General features: G+C 43.5%; 1 protein-coding gene across 2 annotated transcripts in view; it reads right to left on the reverse strand.

Moving 5' to 3' along the window:
- LOC309963946 (protein farnesyltransferase subunit beta) overlaps nucleotides 1–20,997 on the reverse strand; it is a gene marked incomplete at both ends in the record, with an annotated part of 83,778 nt that overhangs the window by 2,259 nt on the left and 60,522 nt on the right. For both annotated transcript variants that reach the window (XM_082842495.1, XM_082842494.1), the window contains 5 exons: nucleotides 3,037–3,151; nucleotides 4,622–4,733; nucleotides 10,857–10,989; nucleotides 13,870–13,999; nucleotides 20,007–20,093. In XM_082842495.1, coding sequence (XP_082698621.1) covers nucleotides 3,037–3,151; nucleotides 4,622–4,733; nucleotides 10,857–10,989; nucleotides 13,870–13,999; nucleotides 20,007–20,093 — 577 coding nt within the window. The remainder of the gene's footprint in view (nucleotides 1–3,036; nucleotides 3,152–4,621; nucleotides 4,734–10,856; nucleotides 10,990–13,869; nucleotides 14,000–20,006; nucleotides 20,094–20,997) is intronic.

A 20,997-nucleotide genomic window follows, 5' to 3' on the forward strand; every position in this document is an offset into this window, starting at 1 on the left:
AAACTATAAATTTCTTAGACATAAGTCTAACAGAAGATGTACTAGTCCTTTATGGAGAAAATGATAAAAGACCATTAAAAGAAATGTAAAAAATCTGAAGAATTGTGTTTATAAATGGGAAGCCTGAATGTTAAAGTCAGTTCCCTCCCATTAATCTTACATTCAATGTAATTCTAATAAAAATTCCACTAGTTTTTTTTGTGTGTGTTACTTGATAAGCTGATCCTAAAATGCACAGGAAATCCTAAAATGCAGAAGGCAAAGAATATCCAAAGCAGTTTTGAAGAAAAAGAATGAGGTGGGTAGGTGAGACTTGCTTACCTGCATTTAAGATTTGCTTAAGACAGCAAAGATAACAGACCAATGGAACAGTGTGTCCAGAAACAGTCACCTCATATACAGAAACTTGAGTATGTGACACATGTGATACACATCAATAGGAAAGGCTGTAAACTTCAATAAATGGTGCTGGTCAATTGGTTAACCAAAATGGGAAAAAGATAAAATTATATCCCACCTTCACTATAGACGGAAATCAATTCCAAGAGAATTAAAAAATTACATGGGATAAGCAAAACTTTAAATTGTTTAGAAGAAAATATATTTATTACCTCAGGGTAGGAACAGATTTCTTAAGGGTAGGAAAAGATTTAAGTAACGCACCCCCCCCCAAAAAAAACCCTCAAAAACTGAAAAGGCAAATAAAATTATTCACTTTAGAATTAAAATCTTCTATTCAACAAAAACACTAAAAACAAGGTGAAAAGACAAGTCACAAACTGGAAGAGATTCACCACACACACACCACTGACAAAGGATTAGTATCAAGAACACACAAAGAACTCCTACTACATAAGAGAAGAGCAAACAAAATTACAAATCAATACGAAAATGAGCAAAGGATAAGAGCTGGCTGACAATTCCCAGAAGACATAACACAAATGGCCAACAAACGTTTGAAAAGATGCTCAGCCTCACCAGTAACCAGGGAAATGCAGAACAAAACTGAGACACCAGTTCACATCTGCCAAGTTGGCAAAAAGGAAAAGTGTGACTATGGAGCAACTCATCTTGGTGCCATGTGAGCGTTAAATAACCCAAGCACATAGGGGCGAGGTTCAGGGCCATCTGGTGAGGATGAAGGTGTATCTCTCTCAGAAACTGTAACTCGAGAATGTTCACTGCAACACCTTGTGTAATAGCACAATCTGAAACCATCTCAGTGTTAACCAACAGGAGACTAGAAAATTAAACTGGGGTACGCTTAGGCAAGGGAATACCGTACAGGAGTGAAGATGACACTTAGACAAGGGGATACCGTACAGGAGTGAAGATGACACTTAGGCAAGGGGATGCCGTACAGGAGTGAAGATGACACTTAGACAAGGGGATGCCGTACAGGAGTGAAGATGACACTTAGGCAAGGGAATACCGTACAGGAGTGAAGCTGACACTTAGACAAGGGGATGCCGTACAGGAGTGAAGATGACACTTAGACAAGGGGATACCGTACAGGAGTGAAGATGACACTTAGACAAGGGGATACCGTACAGGAGTGAAGATGACACTTAGACAAGGGAATACCGTACAGGAGTGAAGATGACACTTAGGCAAGGGAATACCGTACAGGAGTGAAGATGACACTTAGACAAGGGGATGCCGTACAGGAGTGAAGATGACACTTAGACAAGGGGATACCGTACAGGAGTGAAGATGACACTTAGACAAGGGGATACCGTACAGCAGTTAAGATGAATAAACTAGAGCAACACATATGAAGACGACTAAGCCTCAAAAGGGTAATGGTCGGTGAGAAAGCGATGCAGAATAAATGGTGGGGTAGATACTGTTACAAAACATTTGAGGGCTTCCCTGGTGGCGCAGTGGTTGAGAGTCTGCCTGCCGATGCAGGGGACACGGGTTCGTGCCCCGGTCCGGGAAGATCCCACATGCCGCGGAGCGGCTAGGCCCGTGAGCCATGGCCGCTGAGCCTGCGCGTCCGGAGCCTGTGCTCCGCAACGGGAGAGGCCACAACAGTGAGAGGCCCGCGTACCGCAAAAAACAAACAAACAAAAAAACATTTGAAAACATACAAAACAACTCTCTGTATAGTTCGTGGATACATACCTATGTAGTAACAGCACAAGAATATTTGCAGGCATGATAAATGTCAAATTTAGGATGGGGTTACGCTGAGGAAGGAGGGAGGGAAAAGAACGGAAGAGGGTTGCATAGGAGGCAAATACTTGAAACAGCTGAAGGGTTGTTACTTGGATTTTCTCAATTACTAGTGAGGCTGAGCATCTTTTCATCCACCTACTGGCCATTTGTGTTTCTTCTCTTGGAATATTTCATGACAATCTGCACAGGCCCCATCATCTGACAGCCGCAGACAATCTCAGCCGGAGTTGAGTCTCAGGATCGTGACTAGGCTCACAAGCATCTCCTGCAGCCAGGCTGGCCTGGGACTGGATGCAGTGGTGAACAGCTCGCCCGCACGGGGCTGACAGTTTTTGAGGGAAGCAGATAAAACCCAGTTAAACACACACATGACAAATCGTGCTGGTGCTATGAAGGGCACAAACCAGGCCCTGGCAGAGTGTTTTGGGTCATCTCATTTACAGAAGGTGGTCTGAGAGGGCTTCTCCGGAGGGATGGCCACAAGCTGAGAGCTCCAGAAGACAGTCAGCCACATGGGGAGGGCTGCTGGCTACAGATGCAGAAACTCGCTACCTCTGAGCCAGCTTCCTGGGAGATGGGAACTAATGACAAGCGGTCTGGGTCCTAGGCTGTGGGACAAAGGCACAAACCCTCTGTCACAGTTTGGACCCTCGCCTGGAACCTCGAGTTTGCCAGCCAGATGCTCACGAACGGAGAACGAGCTGCAGACAGAGGGTGGGGACGGTGAGTTCACCAGCCTGTCCATGTCCTCATGCAGCCGGTTCTGCAGGCCAAGAGCGGGTGCTCTGCTCTCCTGCCAGCCCCATCCTGGGGGCCCCGTGGAGAAGCAGTGGTAAGCCCCCCATCCCACCTTACCAGGGCATTTTCAGGCACACCCAGGACCACATCGTGCAACATGGCTCCACTGCCGAAGTGCTGAGCTATGGACAGGCCGCTCAGGCAGTAGCAGGTGTGGTAGAAGTCCCGGGACCTGGAAGGACGGGGCGACTCTTAGCAGGTGTCCTCTGCTCCCCACCGGCCCCAGCACAGCCTCTGACAAGGCCACCGCACAGACGAAGAGGCCCGGGGAGCACTCACGCATCCCATCCCACCCTCCACGAAACTCGAAGCCTGGCTTCCCCCAGCAGCATTTTTCAGAGCCGCATCCTTCCGCCCTGCTTGATAGCAGGAACTGTAACCTTACAGTCAGTCCTGTCAGCTGTCTTCCGGAAAGGGCTCTCCAGGGTAGTGCTGGCTAAATTAATATAGTTTAAAAAAAAAAAATCCCACAACAAAATTTCTAGGAATGGGCCAAATTCTTCCCGATAAATTGCTGGGGACTGGCCTTCAGCTGGACCAGGATGCAGAGGTAGCAGGGTGTGTGTGTGCTGGAGGAGTGGGGAGTGAGCAGCAAAGGCAACAGGACTTAACTGGTTTCCCTTTTGGCACCTAAAGGTATTGAATCTACTCGGTAATAGTCGCCTTGATTATAATCTCTGTTTATGACACTCAGGAGTTTTAAAATCCTGTATCCTCTTCTATTTAAATCAGTTTGGTTAAATAAGAGGAGGGGCTTCCCTGGTGGCGCAGTGGTTAAGAATCTGCCTGCCAATGCAGGGGACATGGGTTTGAGCCCTGGTCCAGGAAGATCCTATATGCCGCGGAGCAACTAAGCCTGTGCGCCACATCTACTGAGCCTGTGCTCTAGAGCCTGTGAGCCACAACTACTGAGCCTGTGCTCTAGAGCCCACGAGCCACAACTACTGAGCCTGTGCTCTAGAGCCTGCGAGCCACAACTACTGAGCCTGCATGCCACAACTACTGAGCCTGCATGCCACAAGTACTGAGCCTGTGTGACACAACTACTGAGCCTGTGCTCTAGAGCCCACGAGCCACAACTACTGAGCCTGTGTGCCACAACTACTGAGCCTGTGCTCTAGAGCCCGTGAGCCACAGCTACTGAGCCCGTGAGCCACAACTACTGAGCCTGTACTCTAGAGCCCGTGAGCCACAACTACTGAAGCCCACGCACCTAGAGCCCATGCTCCGCAACAAGAGAAGCCACCACACCACAAGGAAGAGTAGTCCCCTCTCCACAACTAGAGAAAGCCTGCACGCAGCAAAAAAGACCCAACACAGCCAAAGATAAATAAAATAAATAAATTTATAAAAAAATAAATAAAAATAAAAAAGAGGAAAGAAAAGCTACCAACACAGCAATCTGTTTACCTAACTGGCAAGGGGGTGCAAGGAAGCTGGGTAAAAAGGAGAGCACTGGAGGGGCCAGGATGGATGGATGGCACTGGATGGGGGTGCTCCCAGCTGGGCTGCTTCCTCCCATGCCACACGTGCACTAAGCAGCAACAAGGAAAGGCCCACCCCGTCTGGCTCTGAGTAGGCCTGAGGTGCTCACCCCTCTCTCCCCGCCCCGTCCCTCCCTCCCCAGAGGCAAGGCACTCACTTGCCAGGTTTATCCAGAAGCCCCCCGGTGGGGCACTGGCAGCACATAAGAATGTACTCCTGCAGGGCCTGCTGATGAAACATCCAGCGGCTCATGCTGAGGGCAGGGTCACCTAGAGAAGACAAAGGATCAGTGTGGGCTGGAGCCTAGGAGAAGTCCAGCAAAGGATCAATGACTTCTTTGTATTTTAGGATCCATCAGGAACTGTCAGGGTTTCCCTCTAGTCTCCTTGGACTAATCTTGAAAACTACATTCTTGGGACACTCGATTTCTTCACCCAAGTCCCGAGACACGTCCCTTCTCCTGAACCTTGAAGAGTCAAAGAGCAGCAGGTCAGAGTGGCACTTGGCTTTACTTGAAGTGTCCCCTTACCCTGGATGACCACCCTAAACCACATCCCTTGCAAGCACGGACAAACTGTTTAGCTCAGCTTACCAGACTGCCCTCTGCTACTGCTCCTGACTTGGTTCACAATTCCTTTCCCTGTGCTTCTGAAGACACTTCCTCCAGTGCATCTCTGAAACTTGTTACCCAGACCCTAATTAGCCAAGAGAACTCTAATGGGGTGATAATGTCTGTTTCTTCTACTGATACTTGTCTTAGCCTGGATTCAGTCTATCTCTAAAGGGACTTAGAGAATTTCCCTAAGAAGCATTCTAATAACCACCCTCCTGCATCATATAACATGATAGCCCAAGCAGAAACGGACAATTCTGGTGATAATATTAAAGTACTGTCAATCAGCAGTACTTTAATCAGCAGTCAGACTCCTGCGGACCACTCGGTTATCAAGGGTGGAGGAGGGACAAATAATCAATAGATAGATGTGCACGGAAACATTTATGTGGGAATACACACATAGAATGTGCATTAAGTCTCTGGTTAATTTTATACTTTGATACCTGGGCTACAAAGGTAGCAAACAATCTGTAAATGACAACCGAAAGCTAATTTTTCTTCCAGTCTTCTTGTGTTTCTATGCATTTTTCTATACAGGTATGATCATTTTGTATCTTACGTTTTTCATTTAACTCTACAGGCATACATTTTTCTGTTCTGCTACATAATCTTCATAACCATCATTCTAAAGAGCCATACAGCATTTCATTAAGTGGACACATAAGGTAATGGCATCAATACAGGCTCTGGATCCAAACTCTCATATATATGAGCAGAGAATCTTCTGTGGTAAAAATTCATCAAAGTTTATAGTAAATGTGGTATATAAAGAGAATATGTAGGCAAAATAGTTAATTTTGGAATATTTATATACATAGAATACTACAGAAAATAATCATTTTTAATTTCTTAAATGAGAGATGGGAGGAGAGATGGGTGCAGTTGGAAAGCGATCGCTGTCTCCTGGGTTGAGCACTGGATGAGGTGCACGGTCAGCTGATGTTTGGGGGCCACATGCAAAAGCCACTCATCTTCAACACCCGAGTCCCGCCCTGCCCCTGAGATGCTCACACTAGAAGAGGCACATGGGAACTGAGCCCAAGGAAGGAGGAGCACTTTCAGGTCCCCCCTCTCATGCTCAGCCTGGCACACAGGCTTACTGAAGGAAGTGCTCACACTATTTTAATTACTTTCCTCTTTGTTCTTTCTCCACCTGTGAGCACAGTGGACTCTGTAGGAGATACATACATATATGATGGGACTTCACTCTATCTTGTTTCCAGGGTTGTTTCCAGTTCCTTGCAATCATAAAAAATGCCGCAATAAACATCTTTGTGAATCTTCTCTATGTCTAGGATTATTTTCTTCAAGTAGATTCACAGGAGTGGAATGATTCAGTTAAAGGGAATAAACATTTTTAAGGCTTTTAATAGATACTGATAAACTGCTTTAAGACTTTATATAGCTGCCAGCAAAATTTAAGATTTTCCTGTACTACTTCTAGCACTGGTTACTTTGAAAAAAAAGTTCTCAGCAATTAAAATGTTAAAAAGAAACAGTACCTGATCATTTGTTTTGCTGTGCATGCCTCTAGTTACTAATTAGGGTGAACTGTTCCCATAACTTGTGCTTACTAGTTCTATTTCCTTTTGAGAGTGTCTGTCCTTTTGTCTTCTGAGATTCAAGAGTCAATTTTATTAATCTAGCTTTTTACTGTATTTACTCTTTATCTGTATCGTATGGTATACCTATTTCTCCCTTTTGGCTCTACTTTTTTGGTTATATGGGGTTTTTTTTAATTGCATAAATATAGTTTACACATATGCTGTAATCACAGTGTTGATTTTCTCCTTTGTGATTTCTTCTTTTAAGAAGCACATTTAGTGGGTACAGGGATTTGGGCGGGTGGTGATGAAAACTCTAAAATTGATTATAGTGATGGTTGCACAACTCTGAATACACTAAAAACTACTGAACTGTACACTTTAAATGGGTAAATTGTTCAGTATGTGAATTACATCTCAACAAAGCTGTTATTTTTAAAAGCATATTTACTAAACTTTAGGGTAACTGCATTAAACATCTGTACAAAATATACCTTTACTTCATATCCTATAAGAAATAAAAGACGGTTACCTTAAGGTAAATGATAACCTATCGCTAGAACTGGAATCTGAAAAGAAAATGCTATGTTTATTATTAAAAAGATTACAGAGTGTTTCAGTTACCCCCTATATTATTGAAGTCTAAAGGCTCAAAGTTCATAAACTCGACAAGGAACTTCCTGAGATCTTGAATTTGCACACCAACACACATAATTACGGTGAGATGAAGGGAGATATGATTACAGGCTGATAACTGTGCCCTGGAGTCGGCCTTTTAAATCCTTTACATCTCTCCCTTAAAATACAGATCCCCATGATAATGTCATTTTGCATTTCAAAGGTTCCTTTTATCTGAGAAATCAAAAGTTTTTCAAACAGTAACTGACAGGTACAGCACATGTAGCTCAATTTCACAGGTGGACAAATAAAGCCTGGGGTACATCCCAAAGAACATGGCAGCAACTAGTAACTATCAATCCAAACAGAAACTCACAGGCCTGCTGCTATCCTACTGCTCCACAAAAACAAACTGACTCACTAATTTAGTCAGCATTTGATATTTTAAAGATATTAATAGCAATTTGTTCTTGTACTCAAATACTGTCTTCTATACGTAAGGCAGCCACCGCATGGACTACGGAAGAGAGAGGGATTGGCCTGGGTTCATGTGCTACAGGGTGCCGGTCCCATGTCATCTTTTTAGTTATCAGTATGATCATCATCATCACCTTTTAAAAATGTATTTGTTCACTTACTAAAAGTAGTAACACACATGGTAAAAAAAGAAAAGAAAAGAAAAGAAAAAAGCAGCCTACAGTACAATAGGAAAAGTACATTTCTCTCCCCCCATCTCCTACCCCTCTCCCAAAGGTACCCGTTGTTAAAGGGGAGTTGTGTATACTTCCAGGAAAGCTGGGTGGATGCCAGCCTGTGTGCACACAGACAGACTGTTCTCGGCCTGGCCTGGCCTTTGACACTTTCCGTTGTGTCCTGGAGAGCTTTCCATGTGAGCCCATTGCAATGCAGCTACTGTATGAAGAGATCATAATTTATTTAACTGTTAGCCTTTTGGTGGGCAGTTGGGTTGTTTGCTATTAAAACTCCACTTCAACACACATCCTTTGCAATGTCTGTGCAGATAAATTCCTGCCAGTGTCCTCACTGGGTTTAAGTAATTTAAACTGATGTCTCCAAACTACCCTCCAAAAAATGACGCACCTATTTACACCCCTCTAACAGTGAAAAGTGCCTGTTTTCCCACACTTTCCCCAACATAGGGTATCAAATTTTCTCATCTCGGCTAATCTGACAGTAAAAACAAATAGGGTCCCACTGCTTTTATTTGCATTTCATTAACTATCACCTGTTCGTCTGATTAATGGCCACCTACAGATGGCAGGGCTCTGATACCATGATAGGTGGCAATCAGGTATAAAGCAAGTCACTTACCCATGCTGTACTTTGTTTCCTCACCTGTAAAATGGGAATAATGATAGAACCTGTTTCTTTTTCTTTTTCTTTTATTTGGCCATGCAGCTTGCGGTATGTCAGTTCCCCAACCAGGGATTGAACCTGGGCCACAGCAGTGAAACCCCGGAATCCTAACTACTAGGCCACCAGGGAATTCCCGGATAGCATTTGTTTCATAGGGCTGTTTGGAGGATCAAATGAGAAAATACATGTGTAATACTCAGTTCTGCCCCTGGCTTGCGGTGAGCACGTGGTAAGTCTCAGTAGTTGTAGCAGCTGTAGTACAAGCAGCAGTGTAGTAGAATCCTCTGCCTGTTGTTCCGTTGAGTTGTTCATGTTTCCTACTGCTTGGTATGACTTTCTCAAATGAAATTAAGCTCTTCATCATTTATCCAAATATTTTCCCCACCTTGCTACTAGTTTTGTCTATAGAATTTCTCTTTTGTAAAATAACTTTTGTCGTTTTCCTTTATGTAAGAAAGATATATTATTGTAGAAAAATTAGAAAATAGAAGTAAAAAAGAAAGAAAACAAACATCACCTGTCATTTCACAACCCAGATACCTTCCATTAATTTTTTGGAGTCAACTCTTCACTGAAAATGGAATTACACACATACTGCTTTGAAACCTAACTTTGATCACAGTACATTGTGAATATCGTTCTACGTCGCATCTCCTTTTGACTCTCAACGTCAGCATTTTGCCCACCACTCAAAACACTCCCGTCTTCCGGAGCCCTGCCTAGTCCAGGCCCACTGTTTGCTGAGGCGTGAGCTTTGGGCCTAACATGGGCCTCCTTCCAAGCAGTGAAAAAAGCTGGAAGCACCAAGATTCACAGGCAACTAACTTTTCCCACAGGCAGAGCTTTGAATGTGACTAGTCCTCCAGAACTTGCACTATGATAAACAAAATGTGAACCAGGGGCCCCCTGAAGACTTTGGCAGGTAGCCCTCCTGTTACGCTCTCACTAGATTTTCCTGGCAGCTGCAGAATGACTGCATCTTAATCCTGCCAGGGACAGGTTTGTGAGAGGCTGACGGTGTGACCCAGAGGCTTGACCTCACCAGTTCCAAATAAAGAGATCACTAAAACCCCAAGTTATTTCTGTTTTGAAACGCCGGACTCTCGGGGGACTTCTGACTTCCCTACTATAGTGTTCAGCCAGAGACCGTGCAGGTTCCAGAGTCAGGGGACGTATCTCAGCTGAGACATATCTTAGCACCCTGAAACTGAAAGCCCGCGGGCTCCAGGCCAAGGATTCTCAGGACAGACCGCGACGGGGAGGATACAGCGATGGGGAGACAGGACAGAGGCTCTGCTGACTTCAATTCGGTACCCAAAATGGCCACAACTTAAATGAAATTAAGAAATGAAAGAAAGGGGCTCAGAAAAAGACAGCCAAACAAGAAGAACACGTGTGTGGGGCAGGGTGGGGGACGGGGGCAGTAGAAAAGAATCTCATCTTCTACATTTGAGCAATGAATAACCCAACTACTAAGTCCAAAGAAAAGCTTCCCTCTGGGCCAAGGGATCTCATTCCAAGACCAGATCTGCGCCCAGCAGGGCCTCCAGACCTCCCCTCTCCCACTGGTTTCCTCAAGACACCCTGTTCTCACATAAAATGAAAAAGATGATTCCGGAGGCAGCCAGTGGCCTGAGATGTCGAGAGGTAAAGGGAAGGCTCCCAGAAGTTTGCTCTCTATCTCACTGCTTGGATCTGCACTCCCATCTGAGGCTCCACAGAGATGAACCCAGGTCTCTCCGCTCCAGTGGTGCGGGGCAGGGGGGACAAACCCGCATCCAGGATTCTTCAATGAATCTAAAATACAACACTTCTAATGGCGGCAACCACGCAGCCAGCCAGGCATGGTGGGTCTTTGCTCCAGGGTTTCTGGTTCTCTGCCCGCTTACGCAACTGCCTTTCTGTCACTGCTGTGACCACGTGCATAGTGTGGGTTTTCAGTTCTGACGTGACACACAGAGAGTTCTGCACCGGAAACTGCAGCTTCACATGGAGTTGAGGTGGTGGTCACCGTGGAGCCAGGCACCTGCCTCCCCCTAGCCACAGCCAGAGTGAAGCAGCAGTGGCCCCTAAACCAATGGGACAGAATCCTAGCCTGAGGCGGGAAGGTCCACACTGGGCACCTCAAAATCCGGGACAGACAGCCTATTTCAACCCTCTAACAGAGCGCCCTGGCCTCCGACTCGGTCAGCAGCTGAGGGGAGTCACCCAATCCTGCGTACAGCCCCTGGGCTCACCTTGGGCGTGCAGTGCACGGTGGAGCAGAGGCAGGAGCCCCGCCTGCCAGAAGGAGTAGCAGCCATCCACCAGCTTGTTGCAGCGGCCCTGAAATCCACCTTCAAACCGCATCTGCCGGCTTGTCACCCATTGCTGAGCGTGAGACAGAGAAGGGAGAGGCAGCTGTAGGTTAAAAGAGACCCGAAATCCAGCGAGCCCAGATCCCCAGAGGCCAATCTGGGAGAGAGGGGTCCCATCTCTTGGCTTCCTGGCACCCGAGTTCTGGTGCTCTGGCCTCGGACTTCCTCACCCTCACTGCCACAGACTACACTACAGTGCAACATCTAGTCTAACCCTCTTGAGGCAACCAGCATGAATCTCTGCTCAGGGCCTAACAGACAACTAACCACCTTTTCCCGGGTTCCAAGTGGGTTCTGGTGCTGAGAGAACAAGTGCGCCAAATTGGCCTGAAAGGAAACCTGCAAGCATCTCTTTTTTTTTTTTTTTTTTTTGGCGGCACACGGGCCTCTAACTGTTGTGGTCTCTCCCGTTGCGGAGCATAGGCTCTGGACGCGCAGGTTCAGTGGCCATGGCTCACGGGTCCAGCCGCTCCGCGGCACGTGGGGTCCTCCCGGACCGGGGCACGAACCCGTGTCCCCTGCATCGGCAGGCGGACTCTCAACCACTGCGCCACCAGGGAAGCCCAAGCATCTCTTAATAAATAAGGTGTAACTAGGAAGTTTAAGGCCAGACCACCAGTGGCTGATTTCTATTCACCTTCCCTGCTCAGGGAAGTTTATTAAAAGCAGATAAATGGAATTTTGTGCTACAAGTCATCAGCTGATCTCAAACTACTCTTGGCTTTTACTTGGCACCTGAGGAAATTCATCCAAGATTTCTTAGCATGGCCCTTGTCCCTCGCAGGACTGGGGGCAGAAGCCGTTAGCCCTGGTGAATGAGGATGGCTCTGTGTGGTCTAGCCTCTCTGCTATCCCAGGAGAAGCTGGCTGGCTGACAGAAGAAAAGAGTTTACTTTGAACCTGTAGGATGGCTCTTGGTGTCACTCAGTGGTCACATGAGATGCATGCTTATCTCCAAGTTTTCTAAACACACTCTACTATGAATATGGAGATAGTGGAGGGTTTGGCCTCAAGGAATGAGTAGAACCAACTGGCCAAGCAGATAATATCTCCACTTCCCTCCCAGCCCCCCAAGGCAGTTCCAGCCACCTGCCAGCGACTCACGGGGCAGCCTCACCAAACTGAAAGGTACAGAGTATGGTATTTCCCCTGTACCTACGTTCTTACTAGACTGAGTTCCTGAAAGGAGTCACTAAGGACCCTCTTCAGAAGGAGTCCAGCCCTCCTTTAATTAATAATTGTAGACTTTAGGTTATATCCCTGTTCAAAGTAACACCCACCCACAGAGAGTCACAATCCAAAATTCTTAAAAAGACACAGAAAAACTGCACTGCAGGTGCAGGCACTAACATATCCCCAGTCAGTCTTAAATGAACCAGCGCTTTAGGATTGATGCCATTTAATGAAAGCAGGCAAAGCATTACTCAGGAAAACGGGCACTACAGTAGGGAGTCCATTCTTCACTTTTACTTACCCCACAGATGAAGTGTTTCTAACCTAGACTAATTATTTTTTTCCAGTGCCTAAGTCCATGAATTTATTCTGTTTCCCTTGCCTATATGAATTCATAAAATCCTTCAAGGATGGGTCCTAGTTCTCCCAGAGCAAACAGAGGGGAGGGAGTAGTTTGGATAAGAAGGTCGCACCTACTATGTACCAGGCTGTTTATACCTGTTCTCTCCTTTGACCTTCAAAGAACTGTTACTTCTACCTTACAGAGGAAAAAAAATGAAGTTAAAAGAGATTAGACCATTTTCCCAAGGTCATATGGCTGTGAAGTGGCACAGACAGGGTTCAAATCCAGAACGCTGTTATTGTAACTGAGGCATCTACTTATTCCTTGTTTCTGCCTGGGAAATGGAGCTTTTATGTTTCACGCCTTGTTGGTGATCAGTTTTCAAAATGTCTGATAAACTCGAAATCTGGGCACAAAGTTGGCCATTTTGGCATAAACCTTCAAGGCTGTAAGAACCTTCAGGAAGAGTATGCTATAGGAGGCTTCCTAAAGGTGCAGACAAAATGCTGCTGGTCACATCTTATAGATATAATAGAAACTGTCTTGGAAGCTCAAGATGGGTCTCACAATGGTTCCTATGATGGGAACCTGACATCTGAACTTGGGGAGAGGAGATGAGTATCAGTGGCAGCTGGTTTGCTTTGAGGTCATGGTGAGGGAATAAATGCTTCCCCAAAGATAGCTCCTTCGTGGCTGTGTGTGTGTGTGTGTGTTTATGTACTAGGCCTCCAATGATAATTTAGCTATAATCGAACAAGTCCCTGAAGCTGACTGTGCTCTGAGTTCATTCTGAATATTGGGCAGGAGCTTGGAGTTGAGACATAAATGCCTGGGCCACCTGCTCTGTGCATTAACCGGCTGTGCCTAGTTCATGTCAAGGTAGTTACTAAACGTTCACATAGTGCAGCAGGTAATGAAAGCTCGGCTTCAAAATGCCTCAAAACTCTTCTCATAACTTCTTCTCCCAGGAGAATCTTTCCAAGGCACATGATAACCTCTAATTTTAAGAGGCTGAAGCTATACTTCTCTTTGAAGTAGGAGGAAGGTACTCTGGCCCATACCAGATGTCTGAGGGATTCAAGAAGCCTCTGGAATTGGCCTAACACACTGTACAGAAAGTTCAGAGCAGGAAGATGGAAAGGCAGGAAGAAGGGAACTGAAACCGAGCACAGATGTTCACCCCTTGCACTTTCTTGGTACAGTGCTGAGCACTCCAACAACTGCATCTGAAGCTTCGTTACAGGACTGTTAGTTCACAGCTCCAGGCAGGAACTGTTAGCCCTTCCCACAGCCAACCGTCCCTTAAGCCAGCATGCCTGAGCAGTCACATCTCAGGGGCCTGGGGCCTGAGAGGAAGACGGATCACCAAGTACTTACTAATAAGCTCTTCAAGTTCAAGAAGCGTTCCTTCTTGAGGATGACCAGTGCGGCCAGGCCACAGAAAGTATAGCCACCGTGGGCTTCCATCCCTGGCACCCCGCCAATTCCACCTTCCCAATTCTGACACCTGGAAGGAGATTGAGAAAAGCAGACTGAGTGTCAACCAATGAGCACAAGTGCAGGACCACCCTGGATGGCAAAGGATGAGTTTGCTTAGTTTAATGCAACTATATTCAATAGCTGTAACTATACTCAACAGCTATAACTATATTCAATATCATGTAATAAACTATAATGGAAAAGAATATATATATAAAACTGAATCACTTTGTTGTACACCAGAAATTAACACATTATAAATCAACTATACTTCTATTAAAAAAACAAACAACATTGCAACTATGAATGGAAAGATGCTAATTAACTTTTAGAAATAGCTTTTCCTCAAAAAAAAAAAAAAAAAGGAAACTCAGACATAGTCTACTAATGTAACAAACATAGTACCTCAAATCATTACTTTTTGGAAAAAGTTATAAAATCATACGTATAGTGTGATAACCATCAGGTTAAAATAAAATTGAAAAATAACTGCTAATTCTGGTTATCTTTCAGTACAGGTCTATTGCTGCTATTTTTCCTCTTTATTTTTCTGTATTTTCAAAAAGTTTCTATAGTGAAAATACATACCTTTATAACCATTCAAAGTAAACTTCTTATTTTTTTAAATTACAATTTCCTACATTTTCAAATTACTTTATTATCACAGTAATTATTTGGGATTAGACTATATATTTAAGAGTGTATTTTCTAGTCATAAAAACATGAGTAATCTTTGGCTCAGCAATATAGGGTCATTTCTAGGAATTAATCTTATAAAGTAAGTAAGAAATGTGTTCAAAAGTCAGATTGTAAGATTGTTTACTGTATTCCCATTTATAACAGTGAAATATCAGAAACAACTCAGAAGCTCAACAGTAAGGGACTCGTTATATAAATTATGGTATATCCGTATAACAGAACACTACAGTCGTTTAAAATAATGCTACAGAAGTATACTTAAGAATGTTCCAAATACATTACATGAAAAAGTTATAAAATGATAATATACTGCATGATTTTTCTGGAATTCTGGAAACATATACAGCAAATGAGCGGTTAGTGGTGGATTACAAGCAGTTAGATTTTCTTTTTGCTTGTTTATAATAAACATGTTTTATCTGTGAAATAAGAGATTTTCTTTTCAGTATATTTTCATATAACATAGAACTTCACTTCCAATGATCTACAGGTATGTACATAGAGCCACACTCCCTACAGGTGTGTCCGCCTCACAAATCCTGACAGGTACGCAGGTGGCTGAGCACTTAATCCAACTTCCGGGTAGAAGAGAAAGGAACCTGTAACACCTCCTGTCTTCCAGGTGCCTCTCGTTAAAGGAGAGGCCTCGGGAACTCAGAGGCCCTTTTCAGAGAGGCCCAAGATCCCGGGAGATCACAGCAGAGTGCTGAGTCAAGAGCTGGCTACCACCCCCTGGACAGATTCTTCAGCATCCTCTATCCCCTAACCCCACCACCACCCAAAGACACACAATCCAAGTTTTCTTTCCAGTGCATTTGGCTTCATGGCGCACAGGAACAGCTCAAGTTTGAAAGGTCTGATGAGTGAAGAACATGCAAAGGACCTCTGAATTTTTTTTTTCTTAACTTACCTTTAAAAATGTTTTTTGAGTTAAAAAAAAATAATAAAACAGTATAAAAGAATAAGCAATAAAAAGTTACAACTGCTGAGCCTGGCCTCCTAGTTCCTCTCACCAGCTGAGTTTCTACGTCTCAGTCCCTCTTTCTCTCCACACATACACGCATGCACACACACACAATATACATTTATTTACATATTCCACTTTCCATCCCTGTTTTTACATGCATGAGAGCAATTTAGTAAAATTCTTTGGGAGTACCTTCTAGTTAAATATAACTGATTGAACACAAGAGTCCAGTAAAATGAAAGTAAAGGAATTTTAAAAAAGGATAAACCCACAAGGGTAAAGAGAATAGGAGAGGATATGAATACAGACAGGAGATAACAAAATCGTGAAAGCTGGAAAAGGAGAGAGGTAAGACGTAACTGACTTAACAGAACCGACAAACCTACACCAGCCCTGGGAGGAAAGGAGGGAAGAAGAAATAGAAAGCAAGGTGATATGTTCCGATGACAAGCTGGGGGACACAAGGTACCCCTAAAGTGGGATGAGTTTGAACCAAGTTGACTGGTGGTAAATTTATAAGAGAATCAGCTATACCTCCAGGTACCCAGCAGAAGATGGGAGGTTTCAGGGGCTGAATGAAGAGGAACTGAATTCCAGGATTTCCAGCACAGCTGAGAGCAGGTGGAGGCACTGTACTGAGCAGGGGGATTAAGTGAGTCTAAGATCTGAGCACAAGCACCCTCAACCCCTTTCCCTATTAGTATTTCACAAAGCTGGCCGCTAACTTCATACCCCAACCAGGAATCTGGAAGATTCTTCTCTAGGGAAATGGATAAGCCCAAGGGAAAAACCCTACAGATATTGATATATGAGAATCCCCCATGAATGGCTGCATCCCAGCCCACCGTGGCACACACAGTTTTTTTAGCACCTGACACTTAAATATGAACACCAGACATTTGAGCAAAGTCTCTTACGTGAAAGAGACTTTTATGTAAAATATGAAGCAAAAATAAGACAAATCAACAAAAATAAATTGGAGGAAATAATGTAGGGAGCAGAAGTAAACTTTAAGTTATATCTTTAGATAAAATACTATATACAAAATAAAAACACTGCAAGGACAAATATCCCTGAAACAAGAACAGGAGAGAATATAAAAAGGAAGTATTCTTTATAAATGGAAATTAAAAGTTAAAATAGAACTGCAGAAATAAAAACTCAACAGAGGGATTAGAAGATAAAAGGTAAGGGAATCTCTTAGAAAGCACAATAAGAAAGATGAAGAGATGAAAGATAGGCAAAAAGTTTCTGAAAAATTAGAAGACCAATTCCACTTATTGGATGTTATAAAAAGAGCAAACAAAGAAAATGGAGGGGAAGAAGTTATCAAAGAAATAATAAAGTTTCTTGGAAGTAAAGCACATGCAATTCTAGATTGAAGATAACTGCTGAGTGCCCAGCACAATGAATGCAAAAAGAAATCCATATCATGGTTCATCATCATGAATTTTTCAAACAGCAAGAATAAGAGAAACAAAACAAAAACAACAATGGATTAGGAATACAGTAGATTGGGAGGCAGTAAAGCACAGTGGTTACCCTAACAGGCTTTGGTCACTTAATTTCTTTGTATTTTAGCTTAATGTCATATTCAATATCCCATCATTTGCTATATAGGGAAACTATGGCATGGAGAAGTTAATTTGTCCAAGGCACAAAGCTAATAAATGACAAAACTGGGCTTCAAACCCAGGCAGTCAGAATTTCACATCTAGTTAAGGGCCTAACAAACCAATCCTGCAAATAACTATATATTCTGGACAAAACACACGAAAACAACTTCCTGAGGGCTCAGCAAACTGAAAAAAGCTGGGGATTTGAAAGTTGGAGCAGTCCGTCCCCCCCCTCCCCCACCCTATTTTTTTTCTTCCTGATTTGCCCTGAGGATGGCTACAGTCACCTAACAGTGGCAGCAGCAGGTCAGGGGAAGGCAGCTGAAGCTAACAGAAGGCCCACCATGTTTCTGGCAAGAAGAACCAGGCTGACAGTAATTGAGGAGGAATCCCAGAAAGAGGAGAGCCAGAGAAGGAAAACCCAAATTCCATGTTTAAACTTTGCTTAAAATTTTACCTGACCCTGAATCACACATGCATTGGGCAAACTGAAAGCAGCTTCTGACCAAGAACTGATCCAAGACCTGAGCCCCTGCCCACTGCAGGTGTGTCTAACCAAGTTGATTGCCTGCTAAAGGAAAAATATCAACACTCTTTAAAGCAATCTAACAGAATCCAATCTCTGCAATATAACATCACAATGTCCAGGGTACAGTCCAAAGATTACTTGACATAGACACTCAGGCAAGTGAGACATGTCAACTCCAAGACAGCCAGATGTTGAAATGACCAGGCAAGAATTTTAAAGTAGATATTATAATTTTATATTTACCTTAGTGAAGTGAAGAAAAATACACTTGTAATGAATGAAAAGATGGGAAATCTCAACTGAGAAAAACAGAAAGTATAAAAAAGAACCAAACCCAGGTAGTCCAGAGCAAAAGGCTATATACTCTCAATCTTTAAACTATCGCTCTCTTACTATTGAGTATTACATACCAAATCCTCAGTAAATGCTGGTTACCATTATTATCAGCCTTTCTAACAATGACACTGGCAGCCAAAAGATAATGGAGCAGTGCTTAAAAATTCTGAAGGAATACAATTGATCCAGTTTCCAATTTAGAAGTCTCTAACCAAATAAACTATAAATCAAGTGGGAGACTAGAATAAAAATACATGCAAAATCTTTAAAACGTACCGCCGAAGTTCTCTTATTGGGGATCTGTTGGAATACGATATGTGATTCATTAAAATGAGTGAGTAAACCAGGAAAAAGGAGGATGGGGCTTTAACAAAGCAGAGAAGTGAAGTGAATTTCCTGCTGAAAGGAAGCTGCTGGATGCCTGCTGTGCAGCAAGCTGAGAGCAATCTGTCCAGTCTGAAGCAGGAGGGCAGAGGCCCCAGGAGGGATAACTCAAAACGCACGTGCACACACACACACACACACACACACACACACACACACACACACGAGAACTGATACATTACCTGAAGTGTTTAACTGTACTGAGAATAATTTTATAGCTCTGGCAGAAAATTTGGGAATTAAGAGGTAATAATTAATTCCAGGAAAGTAAAAGTTATACAAAAAAGTAAATATGGGGCTTCCCTGGTGGCGCAGTGGTTGAGAGTCTGCCTGCCGATGCAGGGGACACGGGTTCGTGCCCCGGTCCGGGAAGATCCCACATGCCGCGGAGCGGCTGGGCCCATGCCGCTGAGCCTGCACTCCGCAATGGGAGAGGCCACAACAGTGAGAGGCCCGCGTACCGCAAAAAAAAAAAAAAAAAGTAAATATGATCATAGTATCTCATTTGGTTTAGCTGAAAATTGTATTTTCATAGTAGTAAGTACTACTTTGATAAAAATTAAAATGTAAAAAATAAAATACAGCTTGGATATAATTCCTCAATAATACATATAAATCTACTATACCTTTTTTTAAAATTATGAAATAATTTGAAGGATCCACGAAAGTACAGCAAATAATATATAGAACATACATGTACCTAACACCTAGCTTTGATTTAGCCGTATGCATTTCAGGTTTTTTTTATTTTAAACAAACAATTACAGATACAACTGAAGTCTCCTGAGTAGAAGTACAGACCTCCCTTAATCTCATTTTCTTTACTTTCTCCCCCGAAGTAAGCACCATCCTGAATTTGGTGTTTATCCTTCCCAGCATGTTTTTATATTACTACATGTGATTCTTCCCATAAACAGCATAGAATTGTTTTGCATGTTTTCAAATTTTAAGCAAATGTGATCTGCATGTTTTCTTTAACATCCTTTTTTTTCCTCAACAGTGTTTTTGAGACTCACCCATATTGATACGTGTAGCTCTAGTTCATTCATTTTAATTGCTGTATTATATTTCAATATGACTACACCACAACTCACTTATCCATCTTGTGCTTGTGAACATTTAATCTGTTTTCAGCGTTTTACTATTATAAACAAGTCCTATGCTTGTCTCTTTCATGCATGTGGTGTGATTTTCTGGAGAAGTGGAATTTTGGGGTCATCAGCAAGGGCATCTTTGAGATATTTCCAAATTGCTCTCCAAACTGGTTGAACTCCATTTAGACTCTGACCAATACTGTTTACCCAAGGTTTTGATCCTTGCCAATCACATTAAAGAAAGTTTGGAAAAAAAGAAAACTTTTAAAGTATTTTTGAAATGCACAATCCTTCAACCCAGACATCTCTTGTAATTTTATATTCCCTTCTCTGGTCCTTCTACACTTTATTTTTCAGAAGTCTTGACCGCCTGCTGTCTAAGAGGCAGGACAAATCTCAGCTTCTCTCACCTTGCGATCCATTCAGCAGTGCCCTCAAACAGGTCTGGAGTGATGATGTTGGTCAGAGAAGCTACTGAGGCGGCACAGTACGCACTTCTGGAAGGACAGAAATAGAGGGGGAGGTGTTAGCTTTAAGGAGGAGCTTGAACAAGGCTCACTGAACTTTTTGAACGGATTGCTCTCGGCCTCGTAAGCTGTAATCACTGCCTGGCCTCACTCCAAGCCCATGGCCAGTCCTCCTGGGTCTCCAACCAGGAGCTCTGACATTCTATTTCAATAGAGTTGCTCATGGCACAGCCTCAGTGAAAGAACATGACATTCTATTCTCCCTACCTCCACATGGTCAAATCATCACCAGATGAAATAACAGCCATAACAATTCCTGTCGACAGTGAATTCAGCTCTTCTTTCAAAGACCTACAACGGCTCCCCAAATTCCATGCTGTCATTCAGGTATTTCTGACATGCTCATTCAGTTGTCAGTACTGTTTTTAGATCCAGGACTTGTCTGTTTACGGCATGGACAAGTTAAAGGTTAACTGTATCTTTTCCAAACAGACACAACTCCAAAGCAGGCCGCCAGACCACACTGGCTGCTTAGACCAGGCAAGAGGGACCGAAATGTATGAGCCCACTCAGGTCCATTCCTTAGGCTTCTAGAGCAAGAAAAGGGTTTTGATTTCAAGTGTCCCACCAGTACACACACAGACACACACACACACACACACACACTCTCTTTAAAGGGAAAAGAAAGAACTTGTCTTTTTTTCCCCCCCCATGTTATCCTACATGATTTGGAATAATTCTTGCCATTCCATTCTGCCAGCCCTAATTCTTCTCAGGACACCTTTTATTTCAGCTGATCCCTCTATTATGGAACACGTCTACAAACTGTCTTTTCTTCCCTTCCAGGGTCTTTTCAAACATCCGACATCTCAGCTCTGTTTTATGTTGAAGACAAAACCAGTTTGTTCCAATTCTGTTTACAGATCCTTTTTCT

Source organism: Leucopleurus acutus (assembly GCF_964270905.1).
Source record: "Leucopleurus acutus genome assembly, chromosome: 1".
NCBI classification, from domain to species: domain Eukaryota; kingdom Metazoa; phylum Chordata; class Mammalia; order Artiodactyla; family Delphinidae; genus Leucopleurus; species Leucopleurus acutus.